The sequence below is a fragment of the Cebus imitator genome, unplaced genomic scaffold (assembly GCF_001604975.1).
Source record: "Cebus imitator isolate Cc_AM_T3 unplaced genomic scaffold, Cebus_imitator-1.0 Scaffold363, whole genome shotgun sequence".
NCBI lineage: Eukaryota > Metazoa > Chordata > Mammalia > Primates > Cebidae > Cebus > Cebus imitator.
Window position 1 is genome coordinate 1,989,844 of NW_016107678.1, and position 22,014 is coordinate 2,011,857.

Genomic DNA, 22,014 nt, shown 5'->3' on the forward strand with positions numbered 1-22,014 from the left:
CGAGAACATCACTCCTGCTATTGCCTTTAAAATGCTGACAGGGTCCTAAGTTTCTCCAGCAACGGGGCATCTGTGTGTATGTGCATCTATCGTATGTAGGTTGCTGTAAGTCTATCTGAATTAGGCCAGTTGCCCTGCTGGCCAAAATTAACTCAAAAGACTATTTTAGATGGGTAAGTTCTAGGACAGCGGTGTGACATGATTAGAAACAATATGGCTTAACTATAATTGTATTAACTATTAGAGTCAAAAACTAAAGACTTATAATAATGTTTTGCTGTGATACATTTCTTACAAATTTCTCAAAACATTAGGTTCTCTTATTTAAGTGAGTTTACCTCTTTAATTTTCCATCTAGTGCCTATTAATATATCTAAAAGATATATAAAACTGTTTCTGAAAAATGTACTAAAGAGACATGTCATTAAAATCCAATTTGGCTACTAAATTTTGTTCAAGAACTTAACTCACTACTGGTTAGGAAACAAAGCTTATCATTCACTATCCTACACAAATAAAAACACCAATTAAAGGCAAGAGATGGAAGAGACAGAAGAGGTCATTTATTTCAGTAGCTACACCTCTGTCACCAATCACAGGGGCTAAATGACCCAAGGGTGGGTGAATCTGTGCAGTAATACAGCCTTCAAAAGATAATCACATTTACATTCTCATTTAGTAGCACAGAAACGACCATTTAATTAAACACAAGACAATCATTTGCGTGTATCATAATAAATAAATATTTCTATGCTAAGACATTATAAGAGAAGCAATTCCAAAGACAGTGTCTGTGGCTCACAAACACTAGTCAGCTGGGAAATATTTCCCTAACTGAGGTAATCTTTTTAGGGAAAAAAGAAATCTGGAATTTCATTTCAAAGGTTAGGGTTTCTAAAAACTGGAGAAAAAAGCAGTACAGAGAATAATTTTACTTTATAACTTTATTCTAAAATATAACAAAACTCCTTAGAATTATGTCAGCATAACTCTTTGATGTATTTTTGTCTTTAAATTCCTAATATGAAAGTCATAAATATTAGGCTTAAAGCTGCTGACATCTGAATCAATACTAACAGCACACAAAGAAAACATTTTAAAATTATCAGTTATGTAAAACAAGCACTTACTAAATACAAGGGCTTCTGAATTACAAAGCTTATGAAACAGGTCTACAATTACCAAAATCTCAAAGGCCAAAAAAGACACTAGAAATTTCTTACAAAGAAAGATGTTGGAAGCAGAACACTTGGTAAATCAATGAAATAACTTGGACAAGATTCTGATACAAAAATTGCTATTGAGATGAAGCTGAAAGAATATTTGAATTCAGTCCAGTTAAGCCATTATGCCACCTAAAACCTATTTCCTTTTCTAAATGAAACAAAACTTATCTCAAAACTTTTAGGCATTTAAACAATCTGAATTTCCTTCATTTGTCCATAGAATAGAAAAAGAATATTCTGACAGCAACACACATTGTGCTAGCAAAGAAAAGCAAATCTATGCTGAACACTGTTAGTACCTCTTATCACAGACTACATCAAATACATTAAGGCTCTTTCTAGAATTCTAGGACTTAGAACTGTTTCACTCAAGTAAGACACTGCAAAGGAGGAAAAAAATAGATTTTCCACCTTTAAAGGAAATTTCCACAAATTTCTGAAAATATCTATAAAGTATACAGCTTTTCAGACCAAGACATCAGTGCCTGGATCATTTTAAGTGGCTTAGTTATAATTTATTATAAGACTGTAAGCTCATGTTTCATTACTCTAGTTATATGGTACTGTGCCATCCTTAAAAAGTACTTGGAATTTTGAAAAAAGTTCTCTTTTCCTAGAGAACAATTATGATGGATGTAAGATAGTCTTCTGGCAAAGGATGAGAAACATCAGAATCTGCCCAAGTGTAATAGTCAGAATAATGAGAGGTTTAGGAGTTACAGTAGGATACAGAAAAATAATTTTTAGGTCCCAAATTTGCTACCATAATTAACCTTAAACAAATTAACCAAAAGCCATGATTAATAAAATCTGTTCACTTGATAGAAGTAACTCTAACATGATCATGGAATGGTTAACTCTGGGGGCACACACCCTACCTAAGTACCATTGCAAAGGCTCCCAGCTGTAAGGCTGGTGTGCAACATCTACTTTAACAGATTCTGCAGCATGGCTGTTGCATAGGTGGGCCGAGCCTGTCTGCTCTCAATCGCATTCTGAAGGTACTGGATGCCTCCACAGCGTTCCCAGATTTCCTCGAACTGTCTTGGCAATATCTCAGCACCACGCTTCCGAGTCAGGCCAGTCTCCTCAAGATTCAGCTCACACATCTCCATGTCATCCTTACCTGTATCCATGAGATATCAGATAATTACCATGTCTTTCTTCAGGACCATTTGTTACCAACTGTACCTCTGAAATACTTATTAATTCTCATAGATTTGAAAATTTTCCAAGACTTTTTCTCCAAGATGGAAATCTGCTTAATAAAATCACCAGAAACAATCAAAATGTGTCCCCCACCAAGGACTCTTTCAATATTCATAAACACTGCTCTTAAGTTATCAGAGTTAATACAAATGCTACATTTCATCAAGCCATTACAAATCAACAGATATGATGAAACACAATGGAAAGGTTTTTAGGATACATTCAAGTTTCTGTGTGCTAAGAACATAATATAATCCAAGCAATTTCACATTATAAATGAGTTAATCCTCAATGAACTAGAAATGCGATTTAACCGCAAGACTCCATCCCTCAACCTTGAAATTTAATAAATTATTCTATTATACATTAGAATGTTTCATTCAGAGAGTTTATAATCTTTTTTGGTTTTATAATTTGTTTTTCATGTGAATCATACACACCAGCCACAAGTAGGATGGGTGGCTTGTCAGGATGAAGTTCCATTTGCCGGGCAATCCATGGTCCATCAAAATGGGCATACCACCAGCCTTTTTTCTTACTCTGAGGGTCTTTGTACTGGTCGGCAGGACGGATGAATGGGATGCGGAAGAAGCGTTGCTGTCGGTTCATTTCAATTTCCTGCTGCCTGGCAGGAATCTGAGCTGCTAGGTTCTGTTGAGCTATTACACAGAACAAGGAAAGTTATACCAGCAGCTCAAGGGAAAAGAAAAGAGCCTTTAATCCTAAAATATACCCCAAAAATTTTTTAAAAAGAAGAAAGGTCCCTAATAGTAAATGTAAAACAAAACGCAAATATTTATTGCCTACAAAGTAATATAATGCAGTGTTACTTCTTAGAATTGTCTTTCCATTGTTTCTTGACATTGCAAACACACACACACACACACACACACACACACACACACACACACATTCCACCACCACCACCAGCCACGAACCCCTGTCAGATTCCCCCAAGTCACTGTAACAGTAACCTAAAATAAACTCACATGGCAGGAAAACAAACTACTATTATTTACTAGATTTATATTGTTCTTTTGAAGAGTTCAAATTTGCAGAGTAACTTTTATTAGACTATTTATGATAGAATAAAATAAACAGTAATTTCAAAAATCTGAGGGACATAGACATTTGTCAATTTAATCACTATTTCCACAAAAAGTAGAAGCCACATAAAAATTTGTTCTTTTGCCAACAGATTTTGGGATTTAACATGGCCACAATAACACAGATATTAACAATATTTAGACAGACTGATGACCAAAAAAAAACCCACCTTGTAACAGTAAGCATGAACTTTCCCTTAAAGACATTTACTTACTCTGAAATCGGATTTCTCTTGGAATAAAATCCAATGAAGTAAATGCAAACTATAACATTTGATTCTCCTTACCAATAGAAAAAAAAAATTCTTGCTTTTCTACTAGGCATTTCATTTCATTCTTCTGGGCATTTCATTCACATCAATCTTTCATTCCCAGCTCAGTTTTCTTTACTGAACAATTAGGTTTTTATTTTATCTGCAAATGTAAACATTTCCTGGGGCAATGACTTTACATCTTTAGCAGCATAATTTTGGTTAGCCTGTTTAATATGTTTTATACTCACAAAACTTCAAAAGTGGACCAACCATTTACGGCAGCTCAATTAAGAATCTTACTATGAAAATCTAAGTGTGTCAAAGAAATATTATAAAATACACATATAATATGAAGTCTAAAATAGTCACATGGCTTTTGTAAGAATTTGCAAACACTGAAAGGATGAAAATACTTATTCTACTTTTTACACGAAGAAATAGGAAAAGCTTTACAGCAGTTGAATTTACTTCTTTGCAAACCAGAGAAAGCAAAAAGCAGTTAGAAAAGCTATATATGCCCATGAAAGAATGAGAGGCTTGGTTTTGTTAGTGACTTTAAAAGCTGCATCACCATTAACAAACATGTGCTTATCTATTTTTTCGTTCCTGTTTCCCAGAGCTACTTCCAGTTCAGTGTTTCTACTTTAAGTTTTTAAAACTCCCTAGATTGTGGAAAATATACTAATTCAAAACTAAAAAGAATTTTAAAAACCTTTCCTTCATCTTAAGTAGTGAAGTAGAATTTAATGTCCAGTTTACAGGAAATGTACCATGATACTGATAGTCATTCATTAAGTAACCTACTTTTTAATTTGAAGTAACAGTCTCCTGGTAAGTTAAGATACTGGGTAAAATTAAGAAACTGAACAGAAAGTCTTTGATAGCTTTTCTTACTAATGGGAGAATTGAAATTTTGTTGGGGAAGACTAGAAATGAATGCTTATCTGGAAAAATACAAAGATACAGACATTAAAAGCTTGAAACTAATATTATAAATAACTTTCCTTCACATTCAATTGTGTTATCTTCAAACACAGACCTATAAATTGTAACAAGCACTTCAAAACATCCGGTCCAACCAGTTGGCATATGAATGTGACATTATATCCAAATTATTACTGCTCAACTAATTCTACAAGAGATTTACTGTACACTAAGGAAACTCAAAGCTTTTAAATTATCAAAGAATGGGTATCACAGGAAGCTATAATAAATGTAACAGAATAGAGGTATTCATTATTAAACCTGTATACACTATCACATTATCTATAAAACTAAAATATCTTTGGACAGAAATGCAGACACCATCAGTGTTTGAAAATACAGTGACCAAAAACCAGCACCTAAAAGTTAGTCTTTATTCTAAAAGATCAGCTGCTAAGAGTTTTGCTACAATAAGAATTGTATATACTCTCAGTTTAAAATGCGAGTCATTTTCTTAATGCAAGTAATTTGATAAAACGTTAATTTCATTAGATTTTTTTATAATACACATATATACTGGAGTGATCCAAATAAAGCATCATCTCAAATTAAAATATATCTTAGTATGGATATAACAACTTTAACACACTACAATTCCACTTAAAATTGTAGCAAAACAACATTTAATAGAAGTTAGTACTTTGTAAAGTATTTTAACCCATCTTCCAGTTAGCTCATGAGTTACCAACCATTGACTTACGTGAATTGTTCAAAAATGGTGCAAAATCTGTGAACAAATATTTTATGTTGAAGAAAAGATAAAAACGCCAAAACTGTTAAATGAGCATTGTTCTAATTTACAAAGCCTTCCCATCAATTGAGGTGGTGACTGACAAGTAAATATCCTATCTACAAACCAAATATTCTCAGAATTACCTAAAAGTAGTTGCTGTTTCTGATTTTTTTTTTAAAGACTATTTTGACTGATTTAGGTTTAGAAAATTCTGATTGAAGCACATATAAAGAAGACCAAAATTTAAAAATTACACTTCATTTGTGATTTTTAGAACACAGTAATATCCAAACAGAACCTAATACAATGACTTACTAGACAAGACAGTAGCTTTCATACATTAGTAGAATTTTCATTAAAAAAATGAGAATTCATCAGAAAATTATATGCATTACAGGAGTAAAAGCATTACTACTTTTTGGTAACACTTAGTATGTTTTGTTTTCTTTAAACTGTCTAAATCCTAAACTCATGCCATTTTTACTTTAGAAACTACAAAATAAAACTACTTTCCAAAATCATTGTTTAAACAATTAACGATCATAAATACTTAATAGGCGATTTGCCCCTGCCCAAAAAATTATTTCTAAAAATCTCCCTCTGCAATAAATGAGATGAGAGCATGCTCATCCAGGACAGCGCCAGGAAGACAGTCTGAGGCTCCTTACGCATTACTGTAAGAGTTCACCATTAGCTGTCAACGTATTACTCTTTCAGGTCAACAATATGAAGCTACGTTTCTGTTAGTCATAAGCGGTCATCGTTTTATTTCTCAAATTAATGAATTGTGCCTTCCAAATATTAGACAACACAGCACTTCCTTTTAAAGGTTGTTTAGCAATGCCACGTTAGGAAATCATCTAAGTCTAGAATTTTCTCAATTGAGCTTCCTGGTGCTCTTTACCTTTGCTTTTAGCTATGTTCCTGTGTCAGGATGAATTTTATATGAGGAAAAAAACAAAGAGAGAAAAGCAAGACAAGTACTTTTCAGAGCAGAAGTTACATCTGATAAAATATATCCTGAAAATGACTCATAATCAAGTTATCTGAAGGCTAAATATGTGTGGGGTTATATTCACATAAATTCCTAAATTTGTTCATAAACCTGGATAGCTTAGGAAATTTTCCTAATCTCCTTTGTTTTCCCAAATAATATATTACAAACAGAAACAGTGGCTGAACCAGCAAGGTGGGCCATGTATTATCTGCAACTTTTTGGGTAAAGCTAGACAATTAGGTATCAAAGTTTGAGTCACAAATACAATAAATATGTGTATATTAATTGAAAACCTGTTTGCCAAATATTACAACATAAACCTCTTTTAAGAAGTACAATCATTCAGATGTATTAATTTTGAAATATAATATAATGAAAGTCTGTCAAGCTAAAGGGTAGGAATTATAACATTTACAGCTAAAAAGAAGAGCCCATTGTCATTTTTTATAGAAGAAACATAATTTGTGGTCAGAATTTAGCACACAGACAGTCAACAGCTAACATCATCACTTTGTTGTGTTCAAAGAGGAAAAAAACGTTGAACTGGAGAAGAGAGTGGTGTCATAGTGTTTAGTGTGGCTTCCACCTGCCACTTCTTGGTTACAAATGATCTCCCACTGCCCTTCCACAGTCCTATATTCTGACTGCCACCCCTTGAGCAATCACTGGCACTAATAGGACCCTTATTAATAATAATATTGCCCTCGCTCAATCTATTCTTTGCAACAACTTAGAAACACTAAAATTCCACCATTTAATTGACTTTATTTAAAGACTGCTTTTATTTACTTGGAAGGTAGTGAGGGAAGCAAAATATAACCAAGAACTCATTTTCTATGTCAACTTGGGTCCTGCATTGCTAAACTATACTACCAACTGTTGGGATTATACCCCTAAGGAAAAAAAAAAACAAAAAACACAAAATATTAAATCTGCCATCACCTTGATGTTAACCAGAATTAAGCAAATAAATTGTACCAGTTTACACATAGTAAGTCCAATTACTGCTTTAAAGACTGAAATTACAATTCACATATCACAGGTATTCTCGGTTAATGTTAAAATGTTAAGGCTCATGCATGCTTTACTAGGTTATATCTATCCTGCTCTTATTTCCCAATTTCACACCTTGTCCTGTTGCATAACAAAGTAACAAACTCCATGTTCAGGATCCCAGTCGAAAAATCAAATCTTGATCTAGGCAAAACTCTGGTATGAAGCAAGGTAATATTTCTCATTCTTATATATTCGCAGTATTATAAAATAATGTTTGCAGTAAAATTATTTTTGAAACAAAGGAATTAGAGTGTAAATGGACAATGTATGAATCGATTCCTTTCTTTTTCCAGGCTACAACCCTATTCTGGGAGGAACAGAAAAGTAATTAAACCTACATATAAAAAAGATAACAATATTGGGTATTTCAGGGAACTATTTCTAAAAACTGAACTACATTAAATTTTAAAAACTAGAAAAATGGGTGGGAGCAGTAGCTCATGCCTATAATCCCACCACTTTGGGAGGCCAAGGCAGGAGGACTGCTTGAACCCAGGAGTTTGAGACCAGCCCAGAAAAAATGGCAAACCTCATCTCTATTTATTCAAAAAATAAAAATTATAGAAAACTTAAAAATAAAAACTAACCATCATTGTTTTTAGCAACTCATTTTCATATGTAAAATTCATTTCAGTGTAAAGAAAAAGGTGCATGGCAATCCTGATGTGTTCACATTTAATCGTGTGTGTGTGTAAATTATGCATGCACACCCTTTTCAATATAGACAAGAAAATTTTTGTCTCAATTATTTTAACAAGTAAATTCACTGTATCTTAACAAGTATGAGTTTAAAGACATACTCATAAAAATAATGCTATAAAAGATAGACCAACCGGGAGAATCACCTGAACCTGGGAGGCAGAGGTTGCAACGAGCCAAGATAGTGCCACTGCAATCCAGCCTGTGTGAAAGAGTGAGACTCCGTCTCAAAAAACAAAAACAAAAAAAGACGGGCCATCAAGGTTGTACTAGGTTCAATGGATCACAGTTCTACAGCTGGAGAAAATTTACATGGGACGTTTTACCCAAAAGTCTTAAGTATAGACGTACAGATACATGGATTTATATACATATATTTTAAAACATTCAAAAGTACAGATTTGTTTTTACCATAATCAGTAACAGACTTTGGAGCACGTTGCTCTGTTTCAGTATTTCTCTTCTTGTTCTTAGATTTCCAAGCATGATACACTTTTAGTCTCCTATGAAATTCTTCTCTGCAAGCTGCCAGGAGTTCAATATCTATTGTTAATTAGAGAAAAAAAAATATTGATATCTTAATTTAATAATCTAACATAATGATATAATTATTCTGTGGCAAAAGCAGTTTTTTTATTTTTAAATTAATGGTACAAAATCAAAAGTAAGCTCATTATTCATAAAGATAAGCATTTTAGAATATTATTGTTAAAATTTACAGATCATTTCCTCACACAGTATTACTATATTATATCATTTGCTCCACAGAATTCTGGACTAAACACTTCTTTTATATAAGAAGGAATTGAATCAGAAACGTTAAGCAATTGGTCAAAGGCTACAAGTCCTGACGATAGAATAAAAAGTCACTGTGATAAAATGCAAACTAGATTTACAAGCAAGACATTTTTATGTTTACAATTATGCAGATATAATCAATGGAGAAAAAGAATATAGTGAGAAATTATGCGATTCTTTCGTTTCTAGTCATAGTTTTCTGAATTCATCTTTCCTACTCATAATTTTCTGAATTCCAACACTGTAATTTAAATAAAAACATAACTATGTGGGATGTATTTTACTCTAATTGCTCTGTGGGAAGAAAAATGGCCTTAAAAAGAAAGCACTGCATTTCTATTTGTTACTTTGCATTCATGCACCAAAAGATTCAGATAATACAGGTATTATATATACATACACACACACACACACGCACACACACACACACACACCACCCCAATCTAGTATTCATCACTTATCACTATGAACATTTTCTATTTTTGATCTTCTCTAAACACTTACCACAAGAAGTATTGATGGTATCACGTAGTTCTGCATATTTCCATTTACTAAGATCATATTTCTTGGTACCAGCAGCTGCTTTGGTGGCTTGTACAGCAGGACCTCTGTAATTATTATATATTTTTGCATGTTTAAACCAGAAACATGAAGAAAACATTGACCAAAGAGGCAAGAAGGCATGCGTAAGTTTGAAAACTGGAAACAGCTACTAGAAAAACATAATTTTTATTTCTTTGACAGATGAGATTAAGAATGGCATACTAAAAGATGGCCAAATAAATTAAAATTTTCCAGCATGCCACTTGATAGTCATATTAGATTTTAAATTCAAACTTTTGATTCTAATATTCTAGTTCCGCAAACTTCCCCCAGAATGTTTTTACTTATAGAACATTTAAAGTTTAAAAATATACTGACACATATTCCTCAAAAAAAAAAAAAAAAATCCTTAACACACTTGAAAGATCATTAAAAGCATATTAAAGGTTTGTTTATGAGTCATTAGGCTGCACAGTGCAATCACCTGGAGAGACTGCTGAAAGCTACAGACGGCCAAACTCCATTCACATACAGTGGCTCAGAGCATCCCTGGGCCTCTGGATGTTTACAGAGATGTAGGTAGCCAAACCTGCAACCCACTGCATTAGTCATTAAAGTTGGCTAAAAGAACAGATGGAATCTGGAAACTCTTTTTAGACTTCACTGCTACAACAACACTTAGAAAAGTTTTATGAGCAGACAAAAACCACACCCTCATATTTAGTAAGCAATAAGAAAACTAGTAAAGAGGTTTTAGCTCATGAGGTAACAGAGATTTCAAAGGGCACAAGTGCTGTATCATGCTCCATTTAGTGACACATTTATATAGGGAAAGAGGCAAGAAAGAAAATCCAAAGCACTCAATAAAATGAAGTAAATTCAACTTTTCCAAAAACAGTGCTACTCAGTGCTTTAAGGCCTGCTTTCTGGTTTTCGGGTTTGTTTGTTTTGTTTTGTTTCGTTTTAAGATAAGGTCTGATGGCTCTGTCACTCAGGCTGGAGTGCAGTGATACAATCTTGGCTCACTGCAACCTCCACCTCCCAGACTCAAGCAATTCTCCCACCTCAGCCTCCTAAATAGCTGGGACTACAGGCACACACCACCAAGCCTGGCTAATATTTATATTTTTTTGTAGAGACAGGGTCTCGCCATGTTGCCCAGGCTAGTCTTGAACTCCTGAGCTCAACTGATCCACCCACCCCAGCCTCCCAAATGTTGGGATTACAGGCATGAGCCACAACATCTGGCCTTTAAGACTTATTTTTATGCATATAATTTGAGATCATTAAACAAAAAATGTGGGAACAATTTCTTTTCTGTAATAATAAACTTATTTTTCAGCAAAAGGTTACACTTGCAAATAGCAGACACTCAATATGCTGCAAGACTTTAAGCTCAATGTTTAAATATGTCACATCTCAAGACATGAAGGTAGCACAAATATTAAAAATAACTACGTATTAAAGAACAAATGTATTGCTTCTTAAGTATCACACAAGGAAATTCTCCTTTATCATCTACTACCTGGAAGATATTTCCTCTTAAAGAGGGTTGATCAAGATACAATACCTGAAAATAAACATGTATTTTCTCAGCCTTTTACATTTTGAAAGATAACAGCCATCCTTGCAAGCAGTGAAGACAAAGACTTAAATGAAAAATGATGTCTGAGAATATGTTACTTTCTTCCTGAAGAAAATTATTCTTTCAATATTAAGCTTAAAAATGAAATAAATAAAGTGCCTGTGATTCTTTAAAAAGCCTGAGTATGCTTTCATCCTAGAGAATAAAAAATAGCATATTTCATCCTACATACTTAAAATTGTTTGACATAGTGATTGTCAGTTACGTATAAGACTAGCTAAAGAATGTGTGGCCATTAGTCCTTTCTGTATTTTTATGATTAAAATCTGTTTTAGAGAATCTATACTTTCCATAAGCAGTATAACTGGCAATTTTCCATGTAGCATTCTGGTCTTAATTGCTTTGCTCAAAACCAGCCAGGTATGTATCAGCAAGGTCTCTCTATTCCTTAACAGTAACTTATACTTTTACATTTATTCGAATATTCTTTGTCTTTTTCTACATCCCTAAACTACCATTCAATAAACAAAAAAAAAAAAAAAATCCTTTCCTTTTTAAGCTGTTCTTGGAGTCTTTTCTAGGAGGGCAGATGAAAATTACTATGTTTTGTTCTTGTTGCTATCTTTTCCTTTGAAAGAGAAGGTAAATTTACATAATATACAGTTTTATAGATTGTCAGAATGTATGTAAGGTGTTAGAATATATGTAAAATGTGTTTTGATACTTTTAAAAATTACATTAAATTCAAATGATTATTGCTTAAAATATGGTTTTAATATCACTAACTTTTCTTTCTTCTTACCTCAAACAAAAGTATATCTACAAAGAGCATAGCATCCAAAGAAGTACATCAATGTAACACGTTTAAATGTTTCCCCACCCTCATTTCTGGAGTTACTAAAATAGTAAAATAAAGGGGTAATTTGCTGATTATTCAGACTTTCTATAAAGACAATCATGTAAAGAAAACAAGAGTAGCAAAGCTGGTTTTAAAAAATACATTAACACTTTTAATTATCTTTATAACTTCAAAATTAAGAATTAACATGTTAGTGATTAATATCCATTTATAAAAGTAATGGACCAGATCTTGCTGGTGGCTCAATTTACACCAGTGGTTTTCAAACTATGTGCCATGATGCGGAGCCCATCAAGAGCCATACTGTTCCCCTACTTCCTCTTCAATAAGGCACAGTGGTTCCCAAATTAGGTGCAGCACCACCCCAAGGAGAGTTGCAAAATACTCATTTTTTTACGCTGAGGGGAAGACGTCCCCTGCAGACACTGAGCTGGTGGATGCCAGAGATAAGCAGTAGAGTACCACTGCCAAGGAGCCGTCCCATTCTAAATGCCAATGGTATCCCTGCTGAGAAGAATTTACAGCAATACTGCTTTTTATCTTTTTCTTTGTTGGGTAGAGTGAGGGGAAAGTGATATTTCTTGTAGAGAACGAAATATCACTTTAGATAGAAAGAGCAGGCTAGTCATATAACAGGTTCTGGTCCAAATAATCAAAAGTAATTTAAAAATATGATTTTGAGGCGAATACTTATTTCCCCAAATTACATTGCACTAACCTACTCAAATATTCTGACATTTCTTTGGCCATTTGTTCCCTACAAGAAAAAAATGTTAATACAATATGATTACATAAAAGACATACTACATAAATTAATTAAAAGATCTAAATGTATAATCAAAATATGTACTTTTCAATATTATCATTCAACAACTATTCATAACTGGTTTACTTTGTTAATGCCTATGATATACTTTTCAACAAATCTAGCTGTAGCACACAACAAAATTTCTGTTTAAATCCAGTTAAAGTCATCTGAATATCTCTCCATTTTTGCAGTAGCAACTTACAGATAAAACTCATGAAAGCTTTTATGGTGTTCTTTTACATATAGAATACAAATAACATGGTCTAAATCCATACAGGGAACTTGGCAAGATAAAGATTCCATATGAGGATTTTTGCTCCACAGTTGCTTAGTAAATATTAATTAGAAAAGGCACAATGGTGAAAACCACAAGAAGATGTATTTGACAGCATCAGAGTTTAAAAAAGAATCTGATGTATTCAAAGCTCTAAAATTCCAAATGGAAGCATGCTTTAAAAAAAAGAATATCAAAACAGGGACTTATGAAAGATCTGAGGCATTCTGACCTTCCAAGGATAAACATTTGCCAAAGGCAAAAAACTTATTTTGCTTTTGTTACCCAAAAGGGTATAACTTTTCTCAAAATTTGTTTAATTCTTTAAAAAGGAATGAAGTTTCATAATGTTCATCAACATTTCTTTACTTATTCCCCTGCTCTTTGCTCTTTTCTGTCATAATTATTTTCTCATTCATTCTACTCATCAATCTCAAAACCTTCCAAATCAATAAAATCATAAGAAGAAAAGAGGGGTAAATTTGCTTCGAGACAGTTTCCTGAATGCCTGCCCAGGGGTGGGACCCTGACTAACGAAGTAGAAGACTCCTGTTCGTAATGAACTCTGTCTACAATTATGTACTGATGGAGGTCTATTAAAGCACAGTCAGAGAAAAAGGTATCTTTCAAAACTGACAATGAAGGACAGCAAAAACAAAATATAACACAAATACAATCTAATAAAAATTATCTTTTGAGCAATACATTCATCAATCTCTCTTTAACCTAGTAGTTTCTCAGAATCTTCTCACTTTCAAACTCAGCATGATTTTGATAAGTATGTTTAATTCTATTATCACTCCACATCAAGGCTTTTGTCTCAGGATTCAAGAGCATCTGTTTTTCCATCTTTTCCTCCTAAAGCTTCCTCCATTTCTTTTCCCATGGTAGGTTTTTAAGAGAGTCCATGGACTTTCAAATCTCTTTACCACTGGGTCTGTTTATCATACAGATATTTTTCTGTGTGCTTTGACACTCTAATGGATGGCAGTCTCTACTGATGCATTATCCTCCCTGCCCTACATCAAGATCCACCTGACCTAGACCAATATATTACAATCAATTTTCCAGATAGAAATGGTTCCTGCACACAGGTGCTTTCTTCCTTCTGATCTTACCAAACTATATGCAAATACAATTTCAACTTAGACACTGATTGCAGGGCTTATTTAATTCAAGCTCAAATGGTAACTATAAAGCAGTTGTGGCAATGGAAGGCAAGGGTACCCACTCAGAGATATTTTCAAAATTTAAGGCAGTATTGTGGTAACAATGATGTGTGAGTATACTCCTGGCATCTGTTGAGATAAAGGGTAAGGAATGCCAAATGTCCCACACAAGGAAGAACTGTTCCATGCCCCATTTAACTTTAACATGTCCATCATATCACATATAGAGGCGAAAAACACACATACAAATTTTACATGTAAACAAAGTTTTACATGTAAACAATGTATTTTTTGTGTGGCTTTAATATTCACAGAATTTTTCTAGGGCTTGCGCAAATATTGTGCAATTGAGAGAATATTGAACTTGGCTCTGTTCAGAACTTCACAAAGGATTGTTCACAATTTCAAGGCATGTGAATGCCCAACATTCCTATATCAATTTGTATTTGTAGCTACAGCATTCATGGTGATTCTATACATAAGCAAAAACATCTGATCATTTATCATGTCTTCCACTGCAGTTATACACAAGCACTTTCATATTAAAATAAATATGTTTTATTACAAATGACTAACCTTGTATTTCTCCTTTACATATATTGTTTGGAGAGAGTTATTAGGTTGCATCATTTGTTAAAAAATTGCTATTGGAACTGGAGTCTGATAGAATTGAGAACCATCTACATTATAAACGATACATTGGAGTCCTTAAATCTGTTAAAATATTTTTATATATACTCCAAAATCCTTATATGTAGTATATATAACATACATACAAAACATATTTTATATTTTATATAAACAAAATTTATATTTCAAATGTTACTTAGATTCTGTCTTTGTGGGTAGATTTTCACAAAAAAAGTTAGCATTATATACATAATTTCAGATGATGAATTATTTTAGATATAGTAGAATTAACTATCATACATCCTGAAAACCAAATATTTTACTCTTATTTATGCCTCCACACCTGCTTCTATAGAGATGTAAGGTGAGGAGCAGCTAAAAAAAATACATAAGACAAAATGGGTGTTACCTTATACTTTACACATACAATACAAAGAAGGAAACCAAATTATGAGCTACTGCGATTGAACACCAAACAAGAGCATTAAACATTTTTCCTCGACAAGAAAAATATCAAAAAGGTGGTCTCATTATCTTTCAACAGAAGAAAATAATTTATAATTTACTCCAATGAGAAAACTACTCCCAAAAAGTATCCATGACCTATTTTTAAAAAGGTAAAGGTAAGTGACATACGGTGTCATTTTGGGTCTTGTTCCATCATTTCTGTGAAAAAAATATAGTTTAGTTAACATCATAACCAATTGTGAGTTGTGAAAATCTGGATTGTGCAAATTTGTTTCACTTTACTCATTGATTTTAAAAACTCCATTATTTCTAATCAACACATGAGATCACTCAGTTTTAATATATTTTTAAGTATTCATTAAAAGTGATTGGAAAATAATAAAAGGCATGCAGTGAAAATTAAAGAGCAAATACATTACATGTTGATTAGAAAATTCATACATTGTGAGGCTGTTTTTAATAGAATCTGGGTATTACTTTACAATTTTAGGTAATTTGAAACCATCACTTTGCATCAAGGATCATATGTGTAATTGACTGAGATTATATTTTAGAACATATGACATATGTGGAAAACAATTCTTACTTAGAAATTTCTGGATGGGAATCCAAGCTGGAAAAGTAACTTAAAATTGCTTACTGAAGCAGAATCAATCTATAATACATACATTTTTTAACTGAGCATAGAACCCAACAACATCATGCTATATATTAAGAACAGTTTACTTAGTTCTTACTCATAAATTTGTTATAGAAAAAACTCAGTGCTAACAAAGGTAAAATAAACATTCAAAAACATTTAGCTATAGCCCATGGAGTAAGATTAAGCTATCAAACATGCAATATCCATATAGAATATTATTCATTATGAAGTGCTACTTCATTCTGATTGCAGTACAGACTATAAAATAACCACAACACTGAGAAGGGAAGGAGCTCAAGAAGACCTGAGTGTCAGGGAAAGCTTCCTGGAGAGCTCACAGAAAGGATTTGAAGGGCATTCCAGAGGAGGATACACCATCCCTAGGCCTGAACCATAGAACTAACACTAGCTCTTCTACCTTTCAAGTCATAATGGCTTGAATACCTCCTCATTACTTAATATGGTCCCATTACCTATCTAATTCTGCTTAAATTACAGGTAACTTGTTGTTTACATTAAAGGTCCTAAACAGTCCACTCTTTCTCAGAGACCATTCAACATGGAAGAACTGTACCTTTCTGAAGATGGGAAGGAGTCCACGTATGAGCCAATATCTTGTATAAGTACATGAAATGACACTGGATATAGCTTAATATTTCAAGTGCATAAACATAAAGCTTGATGATGAGTACCAATAATGACTCTATTAACAAGTCCCTTAGAAATGGACTGCTGCCATAATAAAGCCAGCTCTGTCAACTGCAGTACCTCCTCACAGACATCAGGGATAGCAGCTGTAAGAGTTTGGTTCATTTAAGAGCCTATCCTAGGCGGCTAGTCAGTTACATCTAAAGGCTCCCAACCATTCTGACATAACACAGGTGGAAGGCACAGTGCAGCAGCTGAGCTGAGTCTGCATTTATAAAAACCATATCTGGGCTAAAATAATTATAGTGAAACGTTAATAACGAGCCCAAATATTGGACTCAAAGCCAAGAGCTTAATAATAACATCTTTTGTTCCTAGAGCCATATTCAGTTCATTTACAGTATAATGTACTTTTTCATACACAATCAATCCCAGAGCTCCCCAATACAATCACATACTATTTGGTTGGTGCAAAAGTTATTGCGGTTTTACTCATGGTGAAAACCGTGATTACTTTTGCACCAACCTAATAGAAAAGGTGTGAAGGCAACTTAATATGCCCTTTTCCTTCCCTGTCTTTTTTTTGCTAAACATTCCATTACATTGCAATTTGATCCTTTCACAAGGAAACAGCGCCATTCTAGTGGTTATACTTTATATTTTGCCATAAACAGTGATTTTAAGTTCTGAAAAGCATGGTGCATCTATGTGCACAACATATAAAGGAACCCCACAAATTAGTTTCCTTATTATAAGCAAATAATCAAAATAATTAATGTTTCTGCATACTAATTTTTTTAAAATTAATCTATTAAAACTTTCTGCAACTTTTAATAAGTGTCCACATTTCTACACACTCCACTATAGTGGCGTGCTTAGAGATAATTCAAAAACCCAAGAAGCCAAAATATTTCAATGAATTTAACTCTCCCTTCTTGGAAATGGAAACTCATTTATTCTGAGACATTGCAAAGTAAATTTCTCATTTCAATTGTTAGGATGTATACTATATGTAATTTTTTTGCATTAGAAAAAATTTTAAACCCCACCTACAAATATATTAAACTGCATTATTTGACACAGTCATTTATTTCGATGCCAGTGTTTGATGACAGGTATTTAGAAACTAGGTGTCTACCTAATACACTATACTCTTAAACAATTTCAGGGTAAAAATTGATGTGTTTTCTTAACAGAGTACTCACTAGTGAAATTTTAGTCTTATATTTCAACAGTTTAATAATTTGGTGAAAAATCATTATTTCATTCACTTGAGTATAAAAGCTGATACAAATAATTCCAATATTATTTTAGTTCCAATATATCAGGGCCTTCAGAATATGATTTTCTCCTATTCCTTTTTGCATGGAAATGAGAGGCAGAGAGGTACAGAAAGCAAAGGAGAGGGCGCAACACCCCACCCAGAGGCTCCAGTACCTCCGCAACGCCGGGTCAGCCTGGGCCTCATCACTGATGAGCTCCGCTTCACTCTGGGCAATCCTCAGGGCCAGCTCCCGGTCCCTGCGCTCCTGCTCCAGAACCGCTTGCTGCTGGGATTCCTCTTCCCTCTGTCGGGCCAGCTGTGCCTCCACTTCAGCCTGAAAAGGACAGAAAGCCATCTCACCAAGAGTTCTTCACTTATTTACAGGATCACTCCCATTACTACTTAAAATAAAGGGAAAGTATAACTGCCCCATACAAGTTCTTTACTAAGGAATTGCTTGAGCACGGATCTCTTCAGTCTGTATTTTCTTCTACATTATGATTAATGCTTCAAACACATCCCCATTTTGCCACTTTCCCAAGTCCAAGAGAAGGTAGAAGAACCACAGCTCCATAATCCTATGACTATAAATATTAGTGTCCCAAACATCACATGAATTTCACATTAACACTGACATCTAGAGAGCAGATGTCAGGAATTTAAAGTTTTGGTTATGCTTAGGATATATTATGAAAGCCATAACAAACAGAAACTCAAATACATGAGCAATTATTCTCAGACATGGGACTTTTAAAAAACTAGGGTGGAGAGAGAATCTTAATCCTAATTTATGAATTCCAGTATCTACAAAGTTATATATTTTAAAACATAACATTTTAAGTGAATTTTCATTTGACATTCCCCTAGGTATAACAATATTAATATTTATTGATCTACGCTGTGTTCAAAATACTTTAACGTATATTAACTACCAAATGCTCACAACGAGTATTTATCCACACTCTACAGAGAGAAACTGTGGCCCATAGTTACTCACTATAATGTGTACAATGTCACAGTCTCTGTCAATGGCTGGTTATGGATTTGAAAGCTCCAAAGTCCATTCCCATAACCACTTCAAAACTGGCCTTTTGTCTCTGGGATAAACTAGTGACATCTTATCTAGCAAATCAAGATCTTGCTTTCACTTCTTTTATAACTTTGTAGGTTCCATTTTGATAGAAATTAAATCCAGTAATTACGTACTTGAATGCGTTTTTCATCATCTTCCCTTTTCTTTCTCTCTTCTTCTTCTTGTTTTCTCTTTGCTTCCATCTCAAGTTTCCTAATAAAAAAATAGAAAACTCTTCAAAAATTTAACAGAAAATAAGGAATCCTTCAGAAGGCAATTTAACTATTATTTAATAATAAACAAAGGTAATAGATTGGGAGCTCAAATTAACCTCCTGGCCACATACATCAACTTATTTTGAATAAAATAAAATTTAACTCTATTGACAATAATTCTTAAATAAAACAAATATAATTATATTCTATAACTTTTAACATCTCTAGATGAATATGGTTACACAGCCTGGCTGTAAGTTCCCGATTACAAGGGCTTCCCTCTATTCCCTCTCCAACTCAACACCTCATCCGTTCTCTCTACCTTATCATGGCAATCTTTCAAAATGTTATCCGTTTTAAAACGGCAGAAAAGTAGAAATGTCATTTATCTTGCTTACAAAACAATAAACAAATCATAGTGCTAAAAAGAATATCTTCAGGTATAAGAGTCTAACTAAAATTCAGATTATAGTTTATTTTACGTTTTTATAAAATAAGCTTATTTTCTCAATTTTCAAACATCATAAAATGAGTTCATTTAAAAAAAGACAACAGTTTTAAGAATTGTCACTAACCACTGTCAATACCAAGAATTCACTATTCCTTTAAGTCTCTTACTCAAAACAACATAAATGCCTTACATCCGCCTTTCCTCCTCTTCCTTTCTTCGACGTTTTTCATCTTCTTCACGTCTTTTTCTTTCCTTTTCCATTTCTTCTTGAATACGCCTCAGCCTTTCCGCTTCCTCTTCCTGCTGTTTTTTCTTCTGTAATGCACTGAGGAGTTCCTCTGAGCTTTTAACGAGTGTATCATATTCTTTCTGTATTTGTTCCCGTGTCATCATAGTGGACTTAATAAAATAATAAACAGGAGCATAAAAACTTATTTCTTTTGTTGCACAACAATGAATATACTTAACAATACTAAACTATAAACTTAAAAATGATTAAGATAAATTTTAATGTTTTTACTGTTTACCACAATTTTAAAATAAAAAATTACTCCAATATGCAAATATAGCAAAAACTAGGTAAGATGGTTAGCAATAAGCCCATTATCTTTGCTATACTGTTTATACATTAAATACTATTCAAAAAATTTTTTGTTATCTCTGCACACAAGTATCAGACATTAATATCTACAGGTATACTGTGTTGTAGTTAAAAATTATGTATAGGCTGGGCACAGTGGCTCACTCCTGTAATCCCAGCACTTTGGGAAGTCAAGGTGGGCAGATCACCTGAGGTCAGGAGTTCAAGACCAGCCTAGCCAACGTAGTGAAACCCTGTCTCTACTAAAAAAAATACAAAAATTAGCTGGGCATGGTGGCACACGCCTGTAGTCCCAGCTATTCAGGAGGCTGAGGCAGGAGAATCGCTTGAACCTGGGAAGTGGAGGTTACAGTGAACACCACAGTCACATCACTGGCACTCCAACCTGGGCAACAGAGTGAGACTCTTGTCTCAAGAAAAAAAAAAATTTCTTAAGTAATGATCAGCTAATTTAGCAAGAGTTTACTAATCTTTTATAATACTGTTCAAATAGTACCTAGAGCATATTTAAGAAATTACGAAATACATCTAAAATTATTGGATGATTTTCCTAAGTTAGCGTTCAAAAAATGTAGGTGAGTTAATTCTAATTTATAATGATACCACATGAACAAGGATGGCCCTTGACAGATTTGTAAAATCAGCTAAGTCTATTCATAGAATTTTCATTTTCCTCCAGATCTTTTTTCCTTTCTACCTCCAAGATTACCATTGTTTACATAATATATCTGCAGAAAATATAAAACACTCCCTTTAAGATATTTATTATATCCCACATACTTGCACTGACCTATGAAACTAACTGAGAGAAAGCATGTATAAAACCCTAAACTATAATTGAGGAAAAGATACAAAATGTAATTAATGAAACATGAAATATAATTAACAAGCATATAGAAAAGTTTTCAATCCCACTAGTAATCAAATAAATAAAAATCAAAACAAAAAAAAGGAGCCCCATTATTTTCCTACAAAATTGGAGAGGAAACTGCTACTTTCACAACATTAACTGTTAAATTACAGTTAATATATATACTATAAATTACATTATAGTATCCGTGAAGATAATGTATTAACATGGACAAGTATATAACATAATTGCAGAGATACAAATTGAAATGTATATTATGATAAGAACTATGTAAAAATTTATGCATAGAAAATAAGACTGTAAAGTAAGTAAAATTATACTGTAAAAGTAAAAATATACTGTGATATACAACAGTGTATTAACTGAATTTGTTAATGTGGAGGTATTAAGTTTTTTTGGTGGTTTCTCCAATTTTTTTTTTTTTTTTAACCGAGGGGTCTCACTGTCACCCAGGTTGGAGTGCAGTGGTGCAGTCTCTGCTCGATGCAACCTCCACCTCCCAGGCTCAAGCAATCCTCTCACCTGAGCTTCCTTGGTCCCACAGGCTCATGCCACCATGCCCAGCCAGGTTTTTGTATTTTTAGTGGAGACAGGTTTTGGTCATGTTGCCCAGGCTGGTCTCTTAACTCCTGAGCTCAGGTGATCCACCCGCTTCCGGCCTCACAGGTGCGAGTCATCACATCTGGCCTCCAAATTTTTTATAACATTATATTACTATCTGTCTATCTATCTATCTATCTAATTATTTATTTATTTTGAGACAGAGTCTCACTCTGTTGCCCAGGCTGGAGTGCAGTGGTGCAACCTCAGCTCACTGCAACCTCTGCCTCCCAATTTCAAGCAATTATCTT

The 22,014-nt window shown here is 33.6% G+C and overlaps 1 protein-coding gene across 2 annotated transcripts in view; it reads right to left on the reverse strand.

The window, feature by feature from the left end:
- Nucleotides 1-541: 541 nt before the first annotated feature.
- The window catches only part of MYO6 (myosin VI), a 159,735-nt gene continuing 138,262 nt past the window's right edge, over nt 542-22,014 (reverse strand). Inside the window, exons 26-36 of one of the 2 annotated variants that reach the window (XM_017506839.1) lie at nt 19,882-20,090; nt 19,160-19,238; nt 18,127-18,287; nt 15,985-16,011; nt 15,567-15,596; nt 12,768-12,806; nt 9,567-9,670; nt 8,676-8,807; nt 5,480-5,506; nt 2,876-3,094; nt 542-2,352 (exon numbers count right to left, since the gene is read on the reverse strand). In XM_017506839.1, coding sequence (XP_017362328.1) covers nt 2,153-2,352; nt 2,876-3,094; nt 5,480-5,506; nt 8,676-8,807; nt 9,567-9,670; nt 12,768-12,806; nt 15,567-15,596; nt 15,985-16,011; nt 18,127-18,287; nt 19,160-19,238; nt 19,882-20,090 — 1,227 coding nt within the window. In that variant the 3' untranslated portion in view covers nt 542-2,152. Of the gene's footprint in view, nt 2,353-2,875; nt 3,095-5,479; nt 5,507-8,675; nt 8,808-9,566; nt 9,671-12,767; nt 12,807-15,566; nt 15,597-15,984; nt 16,012-18,126; nt 18,288-19,159; nt 19,239-19,861; nt 20,091-22,014 lie in introns of those variants that run through there. The other variant, XM_037730814.1, reaches the window with a different exon arrangement.